Here is a 26,811-nt window from a genome sequence, read left to right as displayed (position 1 = left end):
TATGAATGTAATCATACATGAATGAATAATGTCCAGATGATGTAGCCTGAATAGTTAACTAAGCGGTTATCAAACATCACACACGGAATATACTGTTGCTGAATATAAAGAGAAAATTATTTTTAAAACCAAAGTATTATAAAATTCATCATATTTTAAAAAGTATAGTTCTTTCTTGTCGTAATTTAAATAACCTACTACTACTTATAGATATAAAATACTTACATATATAATCCATACACATGAAGGATTCGATAAAAACCAATAGATCATCATAACATCTCCTTTTAGTATTGATAATATTAGACTTAGGTGAATTAACCCCTTATGTTTTTTTTATAGAAAAAACGTTCAATTGAGTCATTTTTGCAAAATTATTATAGTTTAATTGAAATTATTTTACCTATAATTTTACGCCCTCTCCCTGTAAAAACTTAAACCCGATTTCAAGACTTTTAGAAGTTCATAACATTATAATAATCTTAAATATTTTTGCATGCAACATAATAATATAATTTTTTTACTACGTTTTCTCTAAAAAGTCCAAGTTTTAAAATCTGTACACAGCACTAAAATCTATAGAAGGATATAACATGTATGGTCTTTAGATAAACTGTTCTAACAAAAATTATCATATTTTATTGGTAAATGTGTTTACATGTTTTCTGACAGTGTTATTTGTTTACAGTCCCGCCCAGCATCAGACCGTCGCCTTCTAACGGTCAACTCACTGCCAGAAAGGGAGGGACGATCACATTGGAGTGTAAACCCTCTGGTAACCCGGTACCTACCATTATATGGACCAGGAAGGTAAGGAACCCTCTCTCATGTTTTCCAGTTCTGTATTACACACACACGCACACACTGTATCGTGTAGTGTGCCTCTGTTGTTAACAAATAATTGTACGAGGAGTTAAATTGTAACCGATTCAAGTAATATTTATTATGTTTGTTTCTTAATAAATATTATCTATTGGCTATTGAGATGGGGATGTGTAAATAACCCAAATATGAGTGAAGGTTGAGTGATATTTCTAGTAGTAAATCTAAAGTTTATTCACTAAATGTTTGTTGACTTTCTATTGTATTAAATACTTGTTGTGACAGTAAGAAATTAATTGAGCGGAGCGAGCGAAGCGAACGAAGCTCTTATACTACACACTCCTGCTTTTGTTTTACAAATACTCCTCCTGAACGGCTGAAGCGATCTTCACGAAATTTAACACAGTCATAGTACCCAACCATGGGAAGGTATAAATCTGAAATGGTACAAATCGGACCATAGGAATTTTCCCTACATGAATGCAAACTTTTAGAAATTTAACATGGGCCTTATGGGTTAATTGATTGCCATGACATTATTTGCGAGTCAACACTAAAAAGTAAACAAGAGCCTCGACATATGTTAGTCAACAAATCTACCACATTATAAATACAGTACAAAAGAAAAAATGTGATGAATACTTAAGAGTATATTAGTTAATTGCATGTAATACGAATTGATTAACAATCAGTTCTATATTGAGTGATTAAAATCATGACGTTTATATTTAATTGTATAATCGTTATGTTCTTTTTAACAAGTTAAGTTGGAAAAATATATAGGTTCCAGCTACTAGGAAAAATAAGGTTTCAAGTTAAGCAAACTGCTTATTTTGATGTTATTATAAATGTAATGAAACGTACCAGTAAACCAATTCCTAAAGTTTTCACTTATTCTTTTTAGTCTACATTATAGTCGTATTGATAAATTTTACTGCACCAAAGGGAAAACTTGAAAGTGGTTGACAATATTTCTTACTTTTAACTGCTAAAATAAAACTAGACCTAAGTTATATGTCTATACTTAAAAACGAATTGATAATTTTAAAAATCGATTAGCCTATCTCAATTATTCGCTGTTAGGAAATGATTACCACAAAAAGTTAATGTATTTATAAAAAATGCATTGTTATCAAAAAAATTAAGTTATAAATGTCTAAAAAAAACTGATCAGTGAAGTTAAGAGAAAATCATATTATAACAAAATCAGAAGCAAAATGTTAAGGCCGCCGAGGAGATTCGAACCTGCGATTTCAAATAATAATCGTTATTGCCTTTTAATAATGCAGGTTTAATAATCGCATAGGTTTACTATGATTCATTTGCAGGATATAGAAATTATTGAGCAGAGCGTAGCAAAGCTCTTATATCATTGACTTTAACTTCTCTTATCCTACACTCCTGCTTTTGATTAATAGCATTGAGCATAATTTACTACAAAATGAATAACCATAAGGGTTGCCAGAATTAGGCGAATGCACCATATTGCGTTTGGATTCTGTAAATGACTTTTTCAGTATTTTATGTGAGCAAGACGTGCCATTAATGTAGACTTTGAATATGCACTGCAATTCCTATTTGCAGTCTACAAATAGGAATGCCATTAAGGTGAACCAAATATAACACTCATATATGTAATCTTTGCTCATAGTTTCGATACTGCAATTAGACAATTCTTTGACATGAACCCGACGTATCATTTGACGTACTTTGAATACTGCACATAGACATCCCATATAAGTGAAGCAGAAGTAGGCCTAAGCCAACCATTGACTTCGGATACTGCAATTCGGCATTTTATCTAAATGAACGAAATAAATGGTCAATTGATTTAGGATACTGCAAGTAGATTATTCATTTACATGCACCATTGAGTTTGGATACTACAAGTAAACAATCCGTCTACGTGAACCGGACGTACCATTGAATTTAGAATCTGTAAATAGGCATTACATTTATGCGAACCAAATATATCATTGACATTGAGTTAATATGCTGGCTCCGCTCAATATTGCAAGCAGACAACTGCATTGTAAACCTAGTTAAGCTATTACTTCACTAAAAGGAAATATACTAGAGAAAGCTTTGGGGTGGTCAAGTTTTGAACATGAATTAAAGCGATTATTTTTCAGAAAAATCTGCAAAAAAACTATTTTGGATAAAATAATGGTTTGACTTTGTGATTATAATTGGATTGTGATCGAAGATTTGTAATATCGTTCAATTAATCCACTTACTCAGGACTTAATTTTACGAAAGTTGAAGTGAGATCAGGTAAAATTTCCCCTATATTTTCAAATAAAAACAAAGCAAATAATACACAAATTATTAAATACGGTAGTATAAATAACATATTCCTTATTATTCTAGAGGTTAAATACCTTATTGTTGCCTCTGTAATCCTCTGTCGTCTGTATAGTGATCGGTTTCGACACTCATGGTGTCATTGTCAAGCCTCAAAGACGTGTTGTCGCTCCTTGTAGTCATAAAGTCTTGAAAACAAATACAATATGTTTTTGCGTGTCTCGTGTTTTGTTTTCAAGACTTTATATTTGTTGACGACCTCCTAGGAGCGACAACACGTCTTTAAGGCTTGACAATGACATTATGAGTGTCAAACCCGGTCACCATCCAGACGACAGAAGATTACAGTGACAACAATAAGGTATTTAACCTCTAGAATAATATTTTTTTGTAATCCGGAAGGCAACACCTCCAAAATTAACATATTCCTAGTTTCACAAGTCTCATAACAGATTCGGATATTTTTTTCTAAAATAGTAGTTTTCATATTCTATAAATAACCGTTTATAAAATGTCCACATTTTACGCAAACATACAGCCTTAAACCATTAGCTCTATTTTACCCTACAATGCAAATGCACAATTAAAATATTCTTTAGAGAAAGTACAACAAAGTTTAATAAAGTGTTCCACTTTACAACGATGGGAGGAGCATCAGGCTGCCTAATGAACGAAGTCTATTGTGTATTCAACTGAACAAGAACAATCCCTTTGTTTTGTGTCTCCGCTTAAAATACTTCATTTACAAAACTCTTTTCAAGCTTTAATAATAAATCTAATGTCTGTTTAGTAATTTTTCTTTTGATGTTCTCTCCTATTATGATTTGTCTGAGGGATCGTTATTCCAATCATTTCTTCGAATCTCCTTTTGAATTTTTTTACGTTGAAAATTGACTATAGCCTACAAAAAAACGTAAAATGATTTTCAAATTTATATTCCACTTGGAGATACTTTCAATTAATAGTATGAGTAACGAATTCTATTAATTTAACTCAAAGAAACTAGGCGAATCTCCAAAAGAATTAAATATCATGTTTTACGAGTTCATGGCGTTTTGATACAAGTTGCGAAGGAAATAAAATGTTTGTTTAACATGTAAGAAGAGTAGAGTAATATAATATTAGTTTTACACTCACGTCAAATATACGACACTTTACTTATGTCAGTTTTGATAAAACAATGATTCAACCTCTTACTTCATCCCACCTAATAACTTTCGACTATTTAAAACTACATATGCCATAGGTTCCGCATTAGGTAGTTTCCCACAGATTTCATAAGCTTTAGATGTTCACTGTACATCACAGTTTGTAAATTGTTATAATTACTTTTCCATAAACTGAATGTTGTCTGTGTCTTCTCCAGGACAACTCGCTACCAACGGGTGAGAAGTCTGTGGAAGGTTTCACCATCACTTTAGACAAGGTGGATCGTCATCAGGCAGGAGTGTACCAGTGTACGGCACAGAATGGGGTAGGCGATCCAGTCACTGTGGATATGCAACTGGACGTGTTGTGTGAGTATACCTGCTTTAGAACCATCTTGTTTTGTAAAAAAAATTTAAAGTAACAGAAACTAAAGTTTTTATGAAGTGTTAGTAAGTATAGCCCTCTTGATAGGATCCTCATTGTGAAGACTCATTTTTTGGATTTTTTCTTACCAATAACATATTGCCTCTAAAGTACTTAAGCCCAGGGCAATATCCTCTTACTTTAAATTACCTAATAAGTTTCGTTTGTTTAAAACTCCTTGCATATACCATCTTGAAAATGTCTTTTATATTCATATTTTAACGTATATTACTAATGACAAATCGTTTTGAAGACACAATACATTTCTTTTAAAGATTAATGCTCTTCCTTGAAAATAAATATAACTTTTATAACATACCTTTTAGTCTTATATTTTTTAAATACTGTAGTTTGTTATGAAGTAACATGTTGAAAGAAATATGCTAAATCTATAGTATTAAGTAGTTCCGTTTACGAAAACATTGAAAAATACTTAACATTATTATAGCCTAACGTTATAAACTCTTAACAAAAAAAATTTATTCATAAAATAATTATTACCATACAATACATTTCAATATTAATTATTTACAGAAACATCGTTTATTCCGACAGATGTTTATTATGCATTATTAGACGATAATTAGATAACGCGTGGTCGTAATCTGTTTAAATATTAATCACTTATGGAATACGCATTCATTGATCTTTATTACAATTACTGGAACGTTTAGCAATCTACATATTTTATGTACACATGGATTACCCTCATTTATGTTCTATTAGCACCATTAATTTAGTAGTTTTGCATTTAGCCATCGTAAATACAACAAGCTCATTTAAGTATTGGCCCCTACAGGGTAAATACCGAAAAAGTAACTCATTATAAAAAACTAACTGTTTTAGTAATTTCATCTCCCTGTAGTAAAGTAGCTTGGTGGTAATAGTAAAAGTGGTTTCGTGAAATAACAGTTTTATTGAACTGTTATGACAGGTGTCTAAAAAATAACTGATCAAAAGTAAACTGGCATAAAACTTAATTAATAAACATAAAAAGTTAACTTTATATAAAATATGTTTTATTAACTACCTAAGTTTTTTCTACCGTCGTTTCACCACCTAACCTCAACAGTTTCTCTGTTATTCGCTCGAAGAATGTTCCAGCTCTGTCCACACATTGTGGCCCATTTCGTAAGATAGTTTCTAAAGGCTTCCCTTACATTTGGTTTAATTTCATCTATGTTTGAGATCGGCAAGCGATAGACACACTTGATCTTTCACAAAACCCCCAGACAAAAAAATAAACCACGCATATTGTCTCTATAAAACATTCAATACACTGGGCTGTAACTCCATATTATAACTTTTTTTCAAATGCAAACTTGCTAAAAACTATGGAACAGCTGATTACTGTTGAAGGGTAAAACTAAACTTAAAGATTAGGTACACCTTTAAAATTAGTGATAGTTGACTTTCTACGAACGGTAATAACACCTATATTAACCTATTCATTTGACTTATTCTTTTTGGGACACGGTGTACCTGTTTCTTCAAACGTAAATCCTGGAAAAATCGGTAATTATTTTTTTGAAGGAGTATTAGCTAACAAGAATTTGAAAATGCCAAAGGCAGTACGGTTTCTTGCAAGTGATCGCTTCATAAGTAAAGATTTAAACTATTTGGTTTCTTATCTATAAAAGAAAAAGGTCTATAGTCAAACTTATTTCATTTTACTCCCTTAAACGTTTGTGAATGTGAATTAACTTATCTTCACCCATTAACGAACTGTCTACTAAAATAGTCATCAATCTTTCCTTACGTTTTACACTGGACTGACATAGACCTTTTACAGCATTTTTACTAAAATGGTCAGCTTACATTTAAAAATGAAAAAAATCTAAGTTTTCCTATTATCACGTTGTTTGATAGTTTCAAAATATAAGTGTATATTAAAGGTGGTTTTGCAACTGTCTTAAAATAAAAGACGTTTACTTAAATATTGCGCAAGGTTCAAATAAAGCATCTTTCTGAGCAATATTCAGCCTTATTACCTTTGTAATTTCCCTCAGGATTCTACCTTGAAGTCTCAATTATATTAAATAGAACGTCGGTTCACTTTACATGTTTTGGTAATAATAAGTATTCTGTTCATTCTAGAATATCCTAATTACCCTTGATAGTTGTAGGTATTTACCTTAATATCTTTAGGTGAAAAGGCAATTGGCTCCATCACCAGCATACTAACATATACTTCCAGGGCACCTTCTTCTGTTATGGGGTAGATGTTTTATTATAAAGTATTCATGGTGTTATAAAGTTATAAAGCATTTATAATGTAAACAAATTGTTAAAATGTGTTTGATTGAACTATGATAATCTGAATTACTAGTTAAGTCACTCGATAAGACAATGCAATACGAGAATCAGGGAATAAAAATAATTTCACTGAACTGAAGGTCGAAAATCTGGTGGAAAAAGTGAAACGACGAAAGTTTCATAGATGTGCTTTCAATGCTACACACATTCAGTACTACATCTACTGATAGTAACTTATTAATTACAGCTTTTCTAATTAATATTTAATGTTAAAAGTGATTAAATTCCCAATAAATATTGAATGTAGCCGAGATGAAAGGTGGATTAAACAGGAGCATTATGATTGATTCAATTTAAATATTATTTAGTTTATGAAACAACATAAATGCAAACAATGCTTTAGGATCTTTCAATGTGTTTTTCTGTTTTTATCTTACCTGGACATCTTTATTATTACAGACCCACCAGAGATTGAAGTTGAGCGAAGTTGGGTTCACTCGGGAGAAGGCTACGAAGCACAACTAGTCTGCATAGTTCATGGAGAGCCTGCCCCTAATGTAAGTTTACTTTAACGTACTTGTAAAATTATACAGATTCATCAGTCTTTTTTAATATTTTTTGATCGTCCAGATTTATTATTATTTTGTTTATTTGTGGAATTTATATCAATTATATGTATGATATTGTGCAATAAAATTGAAACACCACTACAAAGGGCCTTGCATCACACGATAGTTCATAGGTAGTTGATACACAAATTATGCTAGTTTGATTTTGTGCAATCTTTGATTGTTCGAGTCACCACTATCTGACAAAAATGTAGTGTACCAATAATAATCAGTAAAACTACAGTCCTAATTTGGTGATTTGTTGAGTTATATTTTCGACTAACCTCTTGTATTAGGTGTAAGACCTATTTGAGGAAATTGATCTGTTATAGTTTTTTTTTTATTAACTATATCCATCATAAATAAAATACTTATCTCATTTAATAGAAACAATTTAGAATAACTTATTTCCATTATAAAAGCAGACAACTATGTGATCGTAGTAAATTCTTTTCATGCTACGTTTTCAAACAAAGGTTGTTTATTTGTGACCACATTCTTCGGTTTCTTAATGTACTAAATGTATGCAAAATGGTATGTTACTGTTCGATTTATTCTTACTAAGAGAATTTATTACTAAGACAATTAGATAAAACCTTACACACATCAGACCACGATAAAATCACCATGTCAACCATTTCTTTACGAAAGCGATTCTAAAACATGCATGTATTAGGAAAGATAAAATAACCATTTTAGAGAGATTGTTTTAAGGTTTTATCCTCGTAACATTAAAGCTTTATCTATATCTATAAAAGAGGAACTATGTATGTATGTGTGTGTGTGTGTGTGTATATACGTTATGGACTTCGAAACCGCTAGACAGATTGTAATGAAACTTTCAGGCTTTGTTAAGCATCTTTCAAGGATGGTTCGAGTGAAGTTTGGTGCAGATCCGTCAAAAGGGCTCTGCCCTAGAGGGTTTTAAGTGGGCCAATGTCAGAATTTTTGATCTACAATGTTTACAAATAAATATAATTTAAAAGCAGATGTTTACGTTCACCAACTGTTTTGTAGGTTTGAATAATCACAACATTTTATATTAGGATTAGTCATGATTTGAAATAGTCCAACAGTGTTTCTACAGAGTGCAGCAGAGAAAACTATTTTACTTTTTAATAAGTCCAAATGTATTAAACCCCAATCGCAGCACACCTGTGCACTCAACAACGTTTAAATTCTCCAATGTTAAATATTAAAACATAAAAACCTTTATCAAAGTATTATAAACAATAAAAGGGATGACTTTTTTAAATTTATGACAACAGCTAATTTGCAACCAAAAGTTGAGTGTGCGTAGCGAACGAACATCAACCTGGAGGCGAGTAAGCTTAGCGAACGAGCTAACCTGAAAACAAGTGAGCGCAGCGAACGATTCCCAACCTGAAGGTGAGTGAGCGTAGCGAACGAACTTCAACCAGGACGTGATTGAGCCATGCGATTACTTATGAAGTTAAGCGGGGCAAAGCCCGCGGGTACAGCTAGTTACTAATACATCTGTAGTGGAGTTTGCTCGTAATATTAAATTGATATTTCTAATACATCTTAGAGCGAATGTATGAGTGGAGTGAGCTCGTCGGTTCAGCATCCTAAAACCTCCCCACCCTCACCAATTAATTAAGGGTTCCAAGCAAATTGAAATATTTGTGTTTCATGTCTGAAACGTTTTAAGCTGATGGCTCACTCCCACGTTTCATCCCGATAGTGTTCTAAATATCAAAATGCACACGCCCTAGATGGCAAATGTTTATTTTTGATGACGATTGCTTCAAAGTAACAGTAATGACAAGAGTTTGACAAAGGACAACTGTGTTGTAGTTATAAATAGTTATGTGGTAGGAGTGCACTTTGAGTTATAAGAGTAGGTAGTATTGATGAAACATAAGCTATTTCATCATGTATTAATTGGGTGATAACAATTTAAAAGTATGTTAAACCTTAGAACGTTCTTCATTTATAGGTTGTTTTGTTAATTTTGAAATATTCGTGACAAAAGTAAATGGTGTTACTGTAGTTTGACTAAAACGGATCCCGTTTTTCTATTATTAAATATAATTTTTGTGACATTATTAAGCTTTTGCATTCTATTATGTCGCTTTATAATTAAAATAATGTTAGAGATAAATGTTATTTAATCGTATCAAGTGAATATTATTTTACCCTTTATTTGCTATTGAGACTTTAAAAAACCTTCTTTTTAATTTTACAATGTGGAATTTAGGATATTGAATTGAACTGAATATCAAAAATAATTGTTTTAATAACACTCAATACATTTAAAACATTTAATATATTATTCAAGCGAAAATAAAAAACAACTTATTTCAATTCATTATTTCAAAGTGGTTTCTCACAAGGTATCACAAAATATGGTTCAGTACGTTATGTAAGCTTTTGTTGAGAAAAATCACATTGTGCACCTTGTAACCATTTATTAGATAGGGGTTTTCACTAGTAGACATATTTTTTTGTGTTCTTTCAATGTAAGAGTTTGCCTGTAAGCTGATTTAAACGTTTCGAAAATCTTCCGGTTATAATATCGAAAACTGTTGATTGTTTAGTTTGTTTATGTAATGACTTTTAAAAGCACCCAAGTGAATATTCCTAACAAGTAGGTGTTAAAACTCAGATTCTATGATCAGTAATGAAACACTTTTTTTTTTAAGTAAATCAAACAAAACGGATATTTTCCGTTTGCCTTGATGAAAAGCGCGGGTAAAGCTACTACGCTATAGGTCGACTCGGTGGTGGACATGCTCACAGGTGTTGCGAGCATGCATTATACATGCTCGTAGCTGTTAATGGCTCGAGCGAGCAACTCATATATTACTGGATGGCCACAAATCCATCTCCTTGTCTCCCAATACTAACAAGCCCAAGTGTTGAATGACCTCACTTGATTGGCTCTCTGAGTATTGTGTATTTTCTTGCTTGGCTCGATGGTTGTTTTACTAAAAAGTGCTTGTGTTTGAATTGTAGAGGAATAATGATTTAGTAGTTTTTCCTTTAAGTAAATTGATTTAAAATAGGTTTGAATAGTGTCAAATATTTTTTTCACATAATTATACGATATGAGTTGTTTTAATACTGTATGAGAGTTTTTGTCTCAGAACATATCGGTGAATATCAAATCGAGAATTGCCTTGTTTTAGTGAATAGTGTTATAAAATCTATTGTTAGGTACCTAAAGCTTTTTCAATTTATTAAGATAAAATTTTTTGGATTAGTAAGTAAACTAATTACCTACATTTTTACTTACAAGTGAGTTAGTTAAGTTTTCAGATAGTATGGTTTAAAAAATTATACAAACAGCAGTTTTGTAATCACGAATATTCTACTTTCTAAACTACCGTATTTCGCAACTTTAACCATAAATAAGCCACGAAAACTTAATATTTGCCTCTTTTATGTAGTTAACTGATTAATAAAATTATATTATGTATATAAAAATATCTTACATATAAGTACCCCCGCCCCAATTTAAATAATCCCACACTGAGTTAATATACACAGTTAAAAATACAATGGTTATTTATGTTTTCTTTTTTGAAAGACACAAAGGTTAAATAAAGCTTTTGTTGAATGTTCCTGTAGGGAAGCTGCTAGACTTTTACGGTAGGACGTAAATAGACGTTTTATACTTAGTTGCAACAAGAACTACTACTATGCGCAAACAGTCCACAATTTTATGAACATACTTCAATCATTACTAGAAAATTTTTTAGATCATAGCTCGTTAAATAACTTATCTATCCTGACTTTCTTATAGTTAACAATTTAACCTTAAAATTATACAGTTTACAATGATTTCATTCAGTCGGGCCTTATGATATGTGGAATTTTCAAATCAATTACTCGGATTGGAGACGTTGGATAAAATATTAGGCCAATTGGGGTTGAACTTTTAATATCAGGTCTGGAAAAATTACTCGGTTTATAATGAAATGACTACCTTTATGATAAGCAATTTTATTTGTAGAAATGGTGCATATCATATGGTTTCGAACTGTTCCGAAAGATTACTGGTATTTTATATAGTAAAAAATAAGATATACTGCCAAAAGAATAACATTTACGATGACGTATGATCATATTTACGTTTGAAAATGAAGTTATTTAATTTTTTTATAATTAAACAAAATAATCGTAAAATAAAATTTAAGGTACCTAATGTACCTGGGGGTCTTAATTTTCAAAAACAAAAAAATATTTGCTAGATTATTTTCTCTCGGGTTTCCAATAAAGTAAAGTCTAGATTTTCTCCGTTACTGAGAGAGAACCAATAAAATATTCTAAGTTCTCTTACCTGGAAAATTCTTATTGGAAAATGTAAATTAATCCGACGCTAAAGTTTTAAATTTATGCCAAACTATCTGCCGACTCTTTGCACCAGGCTGCTTAGAATTATTTGCGCTGGAGTAGGTTTCGTTCAATTGATACTGTATACACCGGTATTATTTGTTACAGAAAATCAAATTGGTATGTATAATTCCTGGCTCTGAGGTGTGTATTGATCTGTACTCTTTACATTAATGCATACATTAGCTCATGAACGTATATGGTAATTTAAATTTCCCAAAACTTGTATTGCAGAAAGTCTTTAATGCAAATCAAATATTTCTTGAGGCTAGGACATTTCTTTTCCATACCACTGCATGAAAATAATCACATGCCTAAATAATCAGCAAAAATACGCAAAATAGCTTATTGCCGCTTTATTTATTCTCAGCTGAAGCTTCGGGCGGCAATGACGTACTTTGCGTCTAAATATACAAATAGTTTTTGCCATCTGAGCTTACGATATATCTTAAATGTCGAAATCCAAGCCACAAAATACGTTATACCATTGATATTTGATTTAAACCTAATCCACGATAAGAATTCTGTACTAATGTAAAACTAATATCTTAAGGTATTCTTAAAATTATTTCCACTAATCGTTAAGTTCCAAACACAAACGTAAAATTAATTACCTCAGTGAGCTTTCAGAGGCCGTCAAAGGAAAGGTAAAGAGTTAGCGAATATTTCCACATCGTTAGTTAGAGTTTCCAGATAAGTAATTGAATCGCCTGGAGCAAATAGAATACCTCCGACGTTAATGTAGTTGCTTCTCTTTAGCGAGAAATCAAGTGGAATAATGTATCGCATCACTGAATACTAACGAAAAGATAAATATTTATGTATGTATAATATAAAGTAACTTAATAGTTATAATGTATAATATACTTCATTCCCGAGTATTTTACTATAATTTTAAGGTGACCAAGTGGGTATGAAGCTACATTTCAAATAATCTAGTTTTATTCATAAATTATATATTTCTGTTTACCATTAGTCAGAAATAAAGTTATGATTTTGCACAATAGTTCAACTATGTATAAAAATCTATTATACTTATGACCATTAACTATCTTGGGGGGCTATCAAATACACGGCGAATCTTATCAAAATGGTACATACACTGAAGCTGCAACTGCATAAGATAATGCACTCCATCATAGTTCACCCCTTGTGTGTGCGTATTTTTAAGCTTATAGATTTGTTGTTTACTCCTGTTTCTGCATTATTGGAACACGAGTAAGCCAATCATAGCAGATTTTAACCATCGAATCGAGCATTGACCGATAAAAAAAGTTTGCAAACATTGCATTCCTATAACTCAATACATTTGTAGTGCGTCAAATGTAAATATGGATACAACTTTGCAGTTTGTTTCTACTGCGTCTAATATCATGTAAGGCAAAATCAAAGTTGGATAATCCACAAAGAGGGATCACGGTAGTTAAGCAAACATGATCTTCAGTTACCAAACTTACACCTCCTGAGAGAACATGTGATTTACACTTTTACCTTCCCCTCCCAACATCGCTCACGCTGTGATGTAAAATCTAATCTTGTTGAACGATAAAGTGCTGTCAACAGTAGCACACTCTTTTATAAGAATCTTTGTATGTAAATGCTGTCGATAATATTGGAGACAAAATGACACAATTTCACTAAACAGAAGTGATATCCACCGAAAATTGATCGATAATAAATAATTTGTAATTTGTCTTTTATTCATTCGTTTGTATATTTAAACAATTTTAATATTTGTACGAAAGCACTACCGTACCTATCATTATGAAACAATGACGTTCAAACAAACACATCAATGGTGTTTTAAGGGTTAAAGAAATACACTGCTTCTTCCAAGAACCCGTCCGTTCGGGAGATGCAAAAACCTAACTTTTATAACCACAACTGGCTATTCAAGGCACACTTTATTGTTATAGATGATCTGGTACCAAGACAGCTTCCTCCTGGACCCCACAGAACGTCGCACCATGGAGACCCGCGCCAACCGTCACACACTCACCATCAGGAACGTCCAGAGTTCAGACTTCGGCAACTACAGTTGTGTGGCGGATAACTCTCTTGGCCGTGCCAAGAAGTACATGGAGCTCTCAGGTAATTATTGTATAACTCTATACTACAGCTACAGAGTGTCAAGTTGAGGAAAATGTCATTATAAGAAATGTAATTGCTATTGTTTCTCCCAGATTGACAGGACTCAACCAATGGTATTTTCAATAGATTCAAACCACCTTTTTTATTTCCTATTTCTTAGGTCTAATAGATTTAGGGCCCATGCCCTTATAACGTTTAAAATACCAAAATCGTTTACTAACTATTATAAAAGAAATACTACCAAAAGAAAATCTTGTATAATCTTTTTCCACCTAGTAAGCTTCTCGATTTAAATGCAGTGCAATTTTTTCACCGTAAATTAACCAAATTATGTGATACTTAACATAGCAATTTTTATTTTTGTTACAGGAAAGCCCAGTCCGGCCGAGTTCAGGTCCGCGCCATTCTCCAGAGCCAAGGACAGCTACAATCTAACATGGATGGTAGAAAGTTACCCTCCTCTAGAAGAGGTCAGAGTACTCTATAGAAAAGTAATGGTAAGTTGAATTTGTAAGCACTGTATTATTATTACCTATTTGTTCGCATTAATTTTACTAAATAACCTCACCATTAAACACCATGGAATGATTCCGAAAATTTTTAAAATTTTTAGTTTAAATTTTTTTACTATAAGTTTTTTTCTAAACAAAATATTAATTTAGATAAACAATGCTTTGCCTAGCAAAGAGTCGAAATACACCTACATCTTAATAGTGTCTTAAACCTCTCTTGCTACAATTCTATATGTAACACAGGTTATTAACCTCACACCTTTTACTCCGTTCTAGAACATTTCAATCACAATCACTCTCTTGCAGGAAATACTGCGAACCTTAAATCATTTGCTTTATATTACGTTAGGTAATTAAGGAAATATCATCCTTGTGTAAATTGAAGTACTACCATAGATAAAAGGTGTCTATACTCCTGTTATCTATGGTACTACCATCATGGTATATTTTGGTGACCGGGGTTGTAACCAAGTGTTCAATAAAAATACTGTAACTACAGTGTAAAATTCACCAGATCTTTTACTATTACAAAATAATCCCAAGATTCAGAAAATAATTTTGATAACAACACTGTTCAGCATTTTTAATGGTTCTTACTGAAGCCCAGTGATCAATATTTTTACGTAGTCCTTCTTAGAAAAAGAAACAGCCTTACGTCGACAGCAAAGATACACATTTCACAAGGCGTATCACCAATATTCCACCCATACACCCAGGTGACTTCTCAATTCACAACAAATACCACTCTGTTGTAGATGAACGACACCCACTCCAACCACGGCAAGTGGCACGATGTGATGTTGACGCCCACCAACGGAGAGACGTTCTCACATCTCATGTCGTACAACATCAGAGGCCTGGAGCCGGCCTCCGTGTACGAGGCCATTGTACAGGCCAAGAACCGCTATGGCTGGAGTGAAGTAGCCGACGCCTACCAGTTCTTCACCAGGGGCCCTGGTCAAGAGACGTACGGTGAGTTTCAAAGGTTGTGCATTAATTGCGGTAGTTCCTTAACTGCGCCAAGCCCTCAAAGGGTCACTAAAATTGTTTCTTAGTTGAGCCAAGCCGCAAGTAGGGATGAGTTGCCGGCAGAAGGAATGTCCTTGTCTAGGTGTCATCCTAACCTATCCTAACCTAACGTAACCTAACTTAACCTAACCTAACCTAACCAACCGAACCTAATCAACCGAACCTAACCTACTCAAGTATACAGTCAGAGAGGGGGCCGCCAGCTAATGATTTGTAAAAAAAAAACATAAAATCTGTTCATTTAACGGTTGAAAACAAAAAGAAAATTGTGTAATATATTGTGGACCATCGACTATTGCTATTGTTGTATTTCTACTAAAAATAGAATACACTATTGTATTAATAGCTGTGTTTATTTTGTCACATCCCTATGTATAGTTTACTATTCAGTAATTAATAGTCACACGCAAAATACACAACAGTAATTTTCTTCGTTTTTAAAACCCATTCAAATATTTTATATATTACTGTTTTAGATTAACTTAAAAATGCTGATCAAGAAGTTATTAACTTAAAATCACCATATTTATTTAAGAATTGTTTATATTTAAATAGACCTAACGTAACAACTATGACTTTTTTCATAAACATATTGAGTCTTACATATTTTTTATTTATATACAAAACACAGTTATTTATTTACAGGTTTACCTAAATTCACTAAATAATTGAGAAAGTTAAACAATATTCACATACTTGATAATAACAAGTATTCAAATATGTAACATGTATAATTTTACTTTTCGTTAAAACACTTCAGGGTAGGTTCTACCTAGTTACTTAATCCCCACAACCATACTATAATAGTAATTTTCAATTGACCCGGTTACCACGAACAATCAACTTAAGTGAAAGATGAAGAAGACATTGGAGTGAATCTCAAACAATAACACCGCGAGGCTGAACTGACTATGATAACGACTAAAGACGACCCCTGTAACTGTCTATAAAACCGATAACGACTGAAACAACTGGCGAGATGAAAATTAGGCCTTACTGGACTGTAACTGCAGATATGCTGGGATAGCCTGGATAGTAGATAAACATAACACTAGCTTTAACATGACCTTAGCAATATCCTAACAGTTGTAATAGAAATTAACTGAGAAAATGTCTTGCTCCTTTGTTGGGTTGATATTATTGTATTATACCTACAATCTTTTTTATCCCTTTATTTTGGTCCCCTTTTTAATTACTTGGGTTGTACAGAATAATTTATCTAACCATGCAAAAATTTTAAAATTTTGATTGGTTTTTAGCATTTAAATATTGACAAATTTATAAATATTGCATGTGACTGTTATGTTGTTGCATTACAATTAAAAATCATTACAGCTAATAAAAAAAAATATTCTTCTTTACAACATATATTTTATTACATAGTTTGTATGTGGAAACTTCCTATGTGTGTAAAACATCGTATCAACGTCTCTACTCGCTTATGGATTGTACTAAATTTTGAATTTTAATTGAATAGTCTAGAAAAATACATTTTTTACAGTTATTTCAAAATTACGCGTATCTTCTTAATATTATCTGGTAATGTTTCGCTACATAGACAACGTGATCTACGGTTCCATTAAGAGAAACGACTAAACTTTAAATTCCATCTATTATTTACAACTGTTTTCATTGTGCCAGATGTCTCGGCACTAAATCTATATTAAACAGCAGTTGGGTACAACTACCCTGGTCCCCCGGGCTAAAGGATTACCAGAAACCGAAGTCTTCGTCCCTTGGCACTAGGTCCTCCCTCTCTTTATCCCCCCCTTCACAACCCCCCCCCCCCTAATCTCTCTGTCGCTCTCACTCTGATGGGAGAGTTGGTCACCCTAGGCAGGTTGCTCTCCAGATTGGTATTTACATAGGCTTATCCCTACACTGTTGATTCTAGCCTGGTGTAGATTGGAGATTTCCATTGACAGAATCTGTGAAAATATTGAAACTGTAATACACACAGGTCCTCTGTTTCGCAACCAATGTTTGTCGGTTTGAGAAGTGATTTACTTTATTTCATGCTGGAATTTCGTTTACATTCATTTTTTTAATATCGAGTTTTTATGTCAGAATGACGTGGGTTGTTGTTTATAACTTCACTATATTATTGTTGTTGGATTTATTGTAGTGTTTAAACTTTATTGTGTGTGACAGAATGTTATTATTCTTTCAGAACGTATCCGTTTACCTTTTTGGAGTTATCACATTGATTTTGGAAAATTGACTAATAGTTAAAACACTTAAGTGGCGCTAAACTGTCTGATGTATTTTTCATTGGCCCAATTCGAGACTTTCTACTTACAAATGGTATAATATCGAGTTTGTAACAAAACTTCTAATTTATATACTAACACGAACTTATTTCACAGATTATCCCTCAGAACCCAATATGGAGGACATGGAGCTGATAGCTTCAGCCAATCACAGCTCGAGTATTCAACTGTCGTCATTGTTGGCTAGTCTTTTACTGATGATCGTCCTTTTATAGGATATAGTAAGTAAAATCTGTTATATCTATTTTTTAATGATCAAGCTACACATTTCTTATCTTGCAAAAAGATTTTTGGCAAAACAATGTAATGGGTGTGAGCGGGGGACTTTTTAAGGTAAATACCCCCGCCGCAGCAAACCTGCCGTCTAAGCGAATTTCCATTTGGCTGAATTGATTTTCAATTGATTTATTTAAATAACATTAGGTTTAACGAGTACCTAGCTTTGCTGCTACAAGGAAACTAATAAAGTGTGTTTTTAGTAAAATATTGATAGCTTACTATAAAATAAAAAAATTTGCCAAGTTTGATCAAAATATATCCATAAACAAGCAAACTACAACATTTTACAATATTCTCTATAAGAATAACATGGGACTTTTAAATTTACCATTTTTTTAGTTTTCTCCGTAACCAATAATCGTACAAAAACACTTTGATATACTGAATTGATTGTTTTTTTAAGCTCTTTAAGAAGGTTTAGAGAAAAATTGGAAAATTTTGTGTTTTGAGGGTCAAAAATGAAAAAAACCAATTTTTACCCCATAAAAACCCCCATAAAACCCTGTTCCCATAGTCCTATCATGCTGGATCGCGAACTCATTCAAGTTTATCCCGCCTTACACCTTCAAACCAAATTTCATCAAAATCGGATAAAAATTACTCAAGTTATCGTGTTCACGGACACATATATATATATATAAATCTATATATATACCTATATATATATACATATATAAAAATTTTAACGAATGGTATTTTTGGCCTCTGGGGACATCAAAATGAAAAAGTAAATAGGTCCCGGGCCTAAGTCTTACCATGAGACCTACGGTAATAGCTACTTCCCTATAGGGAAATTCGCTAATAAGCTGAGAATTCGAAACATATTGGTGATGTTCAATGTAGGAATCAAGTATTTTGTACATTGTCCAACATGAATATTGATGGTGTATTATATTTTAGGATGTACTTGCATGAAACATAATTTGATTCACAAAAGTCACACCATAATCACATTGTGCATGAGATTTTAAAGAACAAAATATTTTGCCCTTAACGGATTATCGAAGTTTGAAGAGGTTCATTGTAAGGAGCACATGACCCGCATATCCTGTCCCTCTATTGTATGATTCCCTTGATCACCTTACCTCTATTCTCCCCTCTTTGTCAGTCATATTAACGAGATTTGAAACTAATATCGAGTCGGGATATCAATAATATTAAGGGTCTACAATATTAGATATGAACTAAATAGACATAGGCTACGAAGTTTTAGAATGTAAAACAAATAAAGTGCACATTAAAAACGGTAGCGGGATTTTTACTCTCAACAAGGGTTTGAGGTTGTTTATATACCTGGGTTATGAAATGTTCTTTTTCTTTTCCAGGTGGGGGAAAGTGAACGTTGGTTTGAACCTGCGAGGAAGACTAAGAAAGACTATTTTTAATTACGATAAGTGAAATTTTGTGATAGTTAAGTGTATAAATTGTGTCTCCAGTCCTACCGACGCCATTTTGGTTCACTTTTTTGAAAAGTTACCTTTTATTCATATACTGTATTTATGCTTAAGTGTACATATTTGATTTATGTGTAAGTTTTGCCGGTTAAGTCACATGACGGGTGATTCCGGAGAGTCAAGTTTGAAATGCTCGTAGATGTTATTTTTAATGTTTCGTATACGTATTTTTAGATGTTTTCATCTACGTTCTTCGCCATTTAATTTTTAGCTTCCAGTGCGTAGCGTGAACTAGAATGGCAGTGTGAAGTGTAGTTTTGTACATGAGACCAAAACTTTTATTTTATTATCGTGCGACTTAATATGGCCAGAAAACCTGATCAAAGTATAGACCTTTGTTCTCCGTATTTTTATATATAAGAAAACTACAAAATCAAAATAGAAAATACTAGACGGTTAGATTCACAGATTTTCTTGTGAATTATTGTACAACAATTTCTTCGTACAATTTAAGCGAGCTTTTAAAAGAAATTTTTATCATTTAATGACTGAACATTTATTACTTGTGCTTTTTTACGTTAAGAACTACTAAATAATTTAGGATCTAAGATGTTTTGTATATTTAGGCTTGTATATCTAACGTAGCTTGTAAACATTCTGTCAAGTTTCAACAGCTTTTTGTAATTATGTATCTCAGGTTATTATTTAGTGTTTAGTTTTAGTTTTAATTTAAGAACAATTATTTCCAAACATTTTTTATCGACTTCTTTGTGTGCTCATTTTTTTATTTTTATATAAACTTATTTGTGTGCTCATGTTCATTTTATAGTTTTTTCTCGAATTCCCAATTTTCATCCTAAGAATATGTATAAATGTCTGTTCACTCTTGTATATAAATGTCCAAAGTCTGTATTATAATTGAATAAACTTTTTTTGTATACATATTTGGTGTTTTATTATAGAATTGTTGTGTAGGTAAACATCTAAATACCTAACTGACCCAGCTTGTTCATTGTGTTATGTTTAATCTCTTTAGCTGCAAAGAGGAACAAGCTAACTGTGTCCATGATAGAATAAAACTGATAATCTGCAATAGTCACGATGCTTGATAGTTTTTTTTTTTATTCCGTAAGTAAAAGAATAAGAAAGTCAATATAAATATTCACAAAATATATAGACACAGGGCCTTCTCGTCTTACTGTTTAAGAAAACTATTTTAAAGAGTTACACGCTGTTCTTTTAACCTTTTGTATACTTACTTTCGTTCAATATTTTTTACCTGAATAGTCATGTTTTTTATTTTTTATTATTAGAACAGGAACAGTATGGATCATAAAAATAAATCAATTATCACTGGCCTGAATATTATGCCAATAACATAACCTGTTGGAAAGTTTTATTACAATTACATTTAAATATACAAATATATTTTTTTGGGGACAGTGAAGCCATTTGTTTATGTTAATGATCCTCACCATTTCTAATCTAAAATATGTACTAAGGATTGAGCTCAAGAAAGATTAAATTTGTTCTAACTTGAAACTTTTATTTAAATTTAAGAAACAAATGCGATTAAAAGTGTACATAAACTTCTTAGGTACATTAGAACGGCATTCGCTTTCAATACGGTAAATATATGTATTTTTTTCGTATTTTAATTAATTTACCGTGCAATGTGTTAATGTTGCTCAAACGTGTTACTGAGTGTTTTCAATTTTCGATCAATAAAAGAAATACTGTAACATGTTAATTCCTAGTAATTATACACATTAATAAGTTACGTAAGAGGCTGTTTACATTATTTTGTTGTAACTGTTTTTCCTCTCTAATCCTGCTGTTAACTAAATAAAACTAGCTTATCCTTATAATTAAACTAGAAATAAAATCAATTCGTTTTATCTCTCTTAAGATATTTACTGTTTTTCACACTTTTTAACTAACTAAGGTCTTCAAAAAAAGTTTTATTGAATGTATTACTTTTTATTAAGTACACACATTTACGTAACTTATGTTATGTTCAAAAATTGTGTAATTACCTTCACGGTAGCGCAATGGAGCCTATGAATAAATAAGTCCATGTTTGCCGTGGTTTAATTAAAACATCTGTTGATTGGTCGAAAAACCTCCGTTCCCTGGAGGAGATGAATACTCTAGTAGTTCACAATTGTTGACAACTTGAGTTAAATTGACTTTAAAATTCTATCAAAATATGTTTTCTGTTCGAAAACATTAGTGGCAAAAAGGCACATGTAAAATGATTTATTTTAATATTCTAAGTGTGTGTTAGTTTTTAAAATTGCATGCTTTCCAAGCCCAGTGATCAGCCCTTACTCTTATTTGTAAAAAAACCAGACATCACGTTAAAACCATAATACAAAATATTATACACCAAACCATTGACTATTTACATGATAATTTACTTAGACCTATACCTCATAAACAAACGTGATTTCTGCAGAAAGTTTGTGAGTTGTGCTACAAAATGTTATTTTTGTACAAAATGGTTTGTGCATTTTATTTTAGAGTAGAGATGTTTTTCTAAAACTATGAATACGATTTTTACCAAAACATAGTATATTTAACATGATACACTCCTCTCTCGCTCGTATGCATGTCTTTAACTTATATGCAATGTAAATTTATATATACTGACACAAAAAGTGACAAGTACTTGCTTAGGCTTAAAGGTTACAAAAAAAAAAAATTAATTCCACACCTATAAAAATGCACACTTCCAAAACACTTTTTGTTTGCAAAGCGTTGAAGGGAGATCAATATGAAAAGCCAGGTTTGACACCACGATCCTCAGAGTTGAAAGTTAAGCGCGTGTTTCTCCGATGATTATGCTGATTTGCTGCTCACCCGTCAATCCGCGGCGGGACTTTTAACCATTCACCTTAATGAGACCTACAGTTCACCCGCCAAAATGTACTCCATCCCATCTCGTGTCTTGGAAATGCTCTGATCAGGTATTGTTTGATGTTATGTACATGATTGTACGTGTACGCGATTTTATGTTATACCACTAGGTGGAAATCCTTAAAAGTGCCTTTTTATTGTTAATGCAAAGATTGGTATAGATAGTTATGTAATATAAATATGATATTTAAAAAAAAAAATAAAATAAATATTTGTATCTTACGTAAACTGTTCCAGGTTCCTATTAAGTAATTCCTAGTGCCTCACTTATTCAAAAAAACCTCCATTTTTTTATATTTTATTTTGCTAGATAATTGTTATCTATCGAGCATGGTCCAAACACTCGCTAGAAAAAATAGTAGAAACAAGTGAAAATTTGTAGCAATTTCATTCACGACTTGCAAACAAACTAAAAAAAAAACTGTTGTATGTACAGGGACGTACATAATGGCAAATGTAACGTGAAAACATTTTCCCTTACATTGTAGTTAAATGAAACATATAAAATGTAAACAAAATAAATAACGAGACTATATGGCAATTTTTGGTTGCTAAAATTAAACTTTACTCATCAGCAATTATATTTAAAAATCTACGAAAATACTTTATACAATCAGCCCCTTCATAAACAGGGGTTTTGTCTCTAGCTCTTCAAATCTTTGCATCAGCCAAATTGACTGGAATTCCCATAGAGTAACAAAACACAAGACCCTCCAGATGGGGTAATTACGTACGTTCCCTTTGTTGGCGTTCGCACCACTTGAGATTTCAATAAAAAGCTTTTGAATAGAATAAGCAATAACCCGAGGGAGGCAACGACTGATTGAGAGATGAGGGAAGGCTCTGGGGAGGAACTTTCTTTGCATCTTTGTGCTGAATGTGTGTGAAAATGTGCGGCCTTTAAGATCGGACGATTCTATTTTCTGTTTTATTTCCACCTGTTGATGACTTAATCGTGGATGAAAACGTAGCTGAATGTACCCAATCTAAGATAAAAATTAAAACCTTTAAAAATGAGGGCAGGAAGTTTTGAGGTGTAGGATTTAGTTGTAATGTAAATCGTGCTTTAAAAAATCTATTTTGACAAAATAATTTACAATAGAGTAGCGAAATTCTTAAAGAATTGATTTTACAGCATTTTCTTATGTCTATTCATAGGGTGAGGAAGACCTGTTATAATCCTACCTAAAATCAGAAATTAGTTTAAAACAAGGACAACCCACCATGGTTAGTATTTACGAATTAGTCATAATTTGTTTAACCTTGGTTGAATCTTTTGTACTAAGTAGTCTAGAATCCGTCCAGAAATGTTTAATAGCTTATTACTATTAACAATTATTCTTAGCTTGAATTAGGGAATAATCAAAGTTTGGGATCTCTGAAGAAAGAAGATGATAAAATGTCTATTTACTACAGAGATGGAGCTTAGTGTTGCAAATAAACTATACTTGAATAGATACAACTTCAGTATCGGCGTGGTGTGGAGGGGTAGCGAGCAGTGGGGAGACTACTGTTGCGGTGTTGCCGCGTTGTCGCGGACGGCCTACGACTGCAGTGAGCGGGAACTGCCCAACTAACTTCAACACAGAATATGCGCGCCAGCGGACTTTTCAACAACGCAAACGCACGCAACGTTACTATTACGACTTACGAACCCAACTTACCAACCCGAGTAAATCTCATTAACCACGCCTCAGTGAATACTCTACTTAAAAGTTCAAATAAAATTAATAGGCTAATTTAAAATATAATTAATTCGTCATATTTAAAAATATTGTATTCTAGAAGTAAAAAGATGTTTCATTACGTATAAATAAAAAATATAAAAAACATATTTAACATATTAAAAACATGTAAAATATATGTTTTGTGATAAGTTTGCCTATTGAGACAGCGTAGGGATTCCAACATCAAAATGTTTGTTTTGGAGCTTAGGAGACTGAACTCTCGCGGACAGTATACTGTTTTACTCGAAATAGTCACTGTCATCTATCATAACACTGGAGGAACTGCACATGTGCGTGCGTGCGTGGAGTTGCTGTGCGATATGGCAACAGCGCCTGTTGCTATGGAAACCGCGTCAGGCTCTCCTCGCTCTTATTGGTCTGGTAGACAACCTGGCAGTTCTCCCTCTTACTTGAACGTCAGATAGCCCCACCACGCCGATACTGAAGTTGTATCTATTCAACTATAAAACTTAATTTGGATCAACAACAGAATTGGGTCTCGGCTAAAGCAAGCTTTTTGAACATAATCAAACTTTGCCCAGTTACGGACTTAAGTTAAAACAAGATTCCATCGTTTTCGATTTTATAGTAAAATTATTATGAAATAAATTCTAAAGACACAGGCAACAAATAAACCATAATGCCAAATACACTCCAACGAGACGGACAACTGTGAATTAATCACTTTGATATGCAATCCCACATTCCAAAGGCTGGAAAGGTAGACAAATATTTTACCTTTTCGTAGGTTGAGATGTGAAACTCAGAACGTTTGTGTCTGAAGATGAAGCGTCTTGCGGGACCGCTTTAGGGATGAATAAATGTTTATGCAGCATCTCCGTAAAATTACCTCCAAAGGGAAACAAAACATCAAAGATACACTCGATCATCTCGCCTCCGAATACGACGCAAAGGCGGCAAGTCTTCGCATTACGAAGGAGAAACATTCTTTTACATTCTCGTTCCACATTTTTACTCAATTTTTTTATTTTCTAGCGTTGTATTTGGGATTCGGTTGTAAAGTTATGTATTGTGTGGAATTATAATTTATTAGGTCTGATTTCGGTTGTGAATGTTCAATGGTAGATGAGTGAACATAATGTATTATTGCATACAGTATTTGTCCATGTTTAGCAAGCAATACATTCTTCTCGAAGGTCTATTTTAGCGTCCGGTTTTCTTTATCTTTTAGTACTTAAACAGTCAGGTGTTATGGAAAACTAAGCCAAGGTAAAACGATAAAACTTTATGTAAGTAGTTATGGTCGCAGTGTTAAAGCAGTACAAGCTATCTTACTCATTGATTATCTGAAATTATGGTTTTCAAAATTAAGTGAGTTCTTTAATGCACAATTTGTGTTTTGTAGCATTTATGTATTTACTTAAAATCTTAAGGGATTTTTCTGAATTAAAATTGTTTGAACTAAACAACCAATGTAAAGTTTTACCATCTCATTTCAGGAATATTAGATATTTTAAACAAAACAATGGTTATACAATTTAAAACATTAAGTTCTCATATCGTTAATCTTTCTTAAACTACTATAAAATACTTTGCTTAAAATTCACGAGGACGTTGTTTGACAAAACATTATACCTGGAGAAATGTCATTGTAGGTCGTGCATTAATTGCACCAAAGTGTTCCTTAATTGCGCCAAGCCCTCAAAGGGTCCCAAAAATGTTCCTTAGTTGCATCAAGTCCAAGCACAAGCCTATAGGGGTGAGTTGCCGGCATAAGGAATTACCTTGTTTTCCTGTCATTCTAACCTATCCTAACCTAGTCTAACCTTCTCAACCGGTGCAGTTAATAATCGTATCAGGTGGATCCCTGGAGTAGTTGGTGCATTTCAGGAATACCCGACTTCCTGACTCGGGTCAGTCAGTGAAATTAATGCCCGCGCGTATTTTATTTGGTTCACCTATACTTCAGTTTATTTTTTATTTCTTTTACCTAAATCTACTTCAGTAATATGTAATAAGAGTCATCCTACAATTTATTTGATAGTGAATCTTCCTGTGAACATAGCTGTCACACTCACCCCAAAGGTTGGAAGTCGGAACACTAACTCACGCAGCAAGAGTCTAACTTGGGCTACCACTAAGCCAAAACAACATCAATATTTATCATCCAAAAAGTAATGCGTTCTACGAGTAAATTCAGAATGGTCTAGTAGGTTGAACCCCCCGGAGCAGCGCAGTCTCTGACACCAGTCAATCCTCTTTGTTTGGTGTGTGTCTGCGCCTGCGCGTGTGAGCGCGGGGTGATTTATCTGGTGCCGAGCGGAGAGGCGGTTAGTTAGCCGAGGTGTTATAGATCTCAGATTGTGTCTGTGTAATTGGACGATGGGAACGGCGGACGTGAGGTGAGCGCAGCCGCGCATGCTTGGTGTCTGCGCAGCCCGACCACTACTGCGCATGCGTACAACCAGCTAGGTTTGCATTTCCTGAACTTTTTATATATGAAATATATAAAAATTTCATGAAAATGTATTAAATATATACCTACTACATTGGAGATAATCTAAACAAGTCTGTAAGAGTTTGGTATAGCGATTAGTGCTGTATAACGTGATAAATTACTAAATTTTTTGTCAAAGTATATTTTTTAACTGCAAAGATTTTGAAAAATCGACCGGAATTCGGGCTATTATGTCATATGCTACGATAAA

The 26,811-nt window shown here is 32.8% G+C and overlaps 1 protein-coding gene across 2 annotated transcripts in view; it reads left to right on the top strand.

Annotated features, from left to right (window-relative positions):
• The window catches only part of LOC129001711 (lachesin-like), a 282,303-nt gene extending 261,946 nt beyond the window's left edge, over positions 1 to 20,357 (top strand). For both annotated transcript variants that reach the window (XM_054429107.1, XM_054429106.1), the window contains exons 4-11: positions 689 to 810; positions 4,493 to 4,643; positions 7,414 to 7,511; positions 13,838 to 14,012; positions 14,382 to 14,509; positions 15,280 to 15,496; positions 17,920 to 18,044; positions 19,428 to 20,357. In XM_054429107.1, coding sequence (XP_054285082.1) covers positions 689 to 810; positions 4,493 to 4,643; positions 7,414 to 7,511; positions 13,838 to 14,012; positions 14,382 to 14,509; positions 15,280 to 15,496; positions 17,920 to 18,038 — 1,010 coding nt within the window. In that variant the 3' untranslated portion in view covers positions 18,039 to 18,044; positions 19,428 to 20,357. The remainder of the gene's footprint in view (positions 1 to 688; positions 811 to 4,492; positions 4,644 to 7,413; positions 7,512 to 13,837; positions 14,013 to 14,381; positions 14,510 to 15,279; positions 15,497 to 17,919; positions 18,045 to 19,427) is intronic.
• The last annotated feature ends 6,454 nt before the right edge of the window (positions 20,358 to 26,811 follow it).

The sequence above is a fragment of the Macrosteles quadrilineatus genome, unplaced genomic scaffold (genome assembly GCF_028750875.1).
Source record: "Macrosteles quadrilineatus isolate MER2022 unplaced genomic scaffold, UCM_ALF_1.0 Scaffold_8__2_contigs__length_117827958, whole genome shotgun sequence".
In the NCBI taxonomy this organism is placed as follows: Eukaryota; Metazoa; Arthropoda; class Insecta; order Hemiptera; family Cicadellidae; genus Macrosteles; species Macrosteles quadrilineatus.
This window is presented reverse-complemented; position numbering and strand designations above follow the sequence as displayed.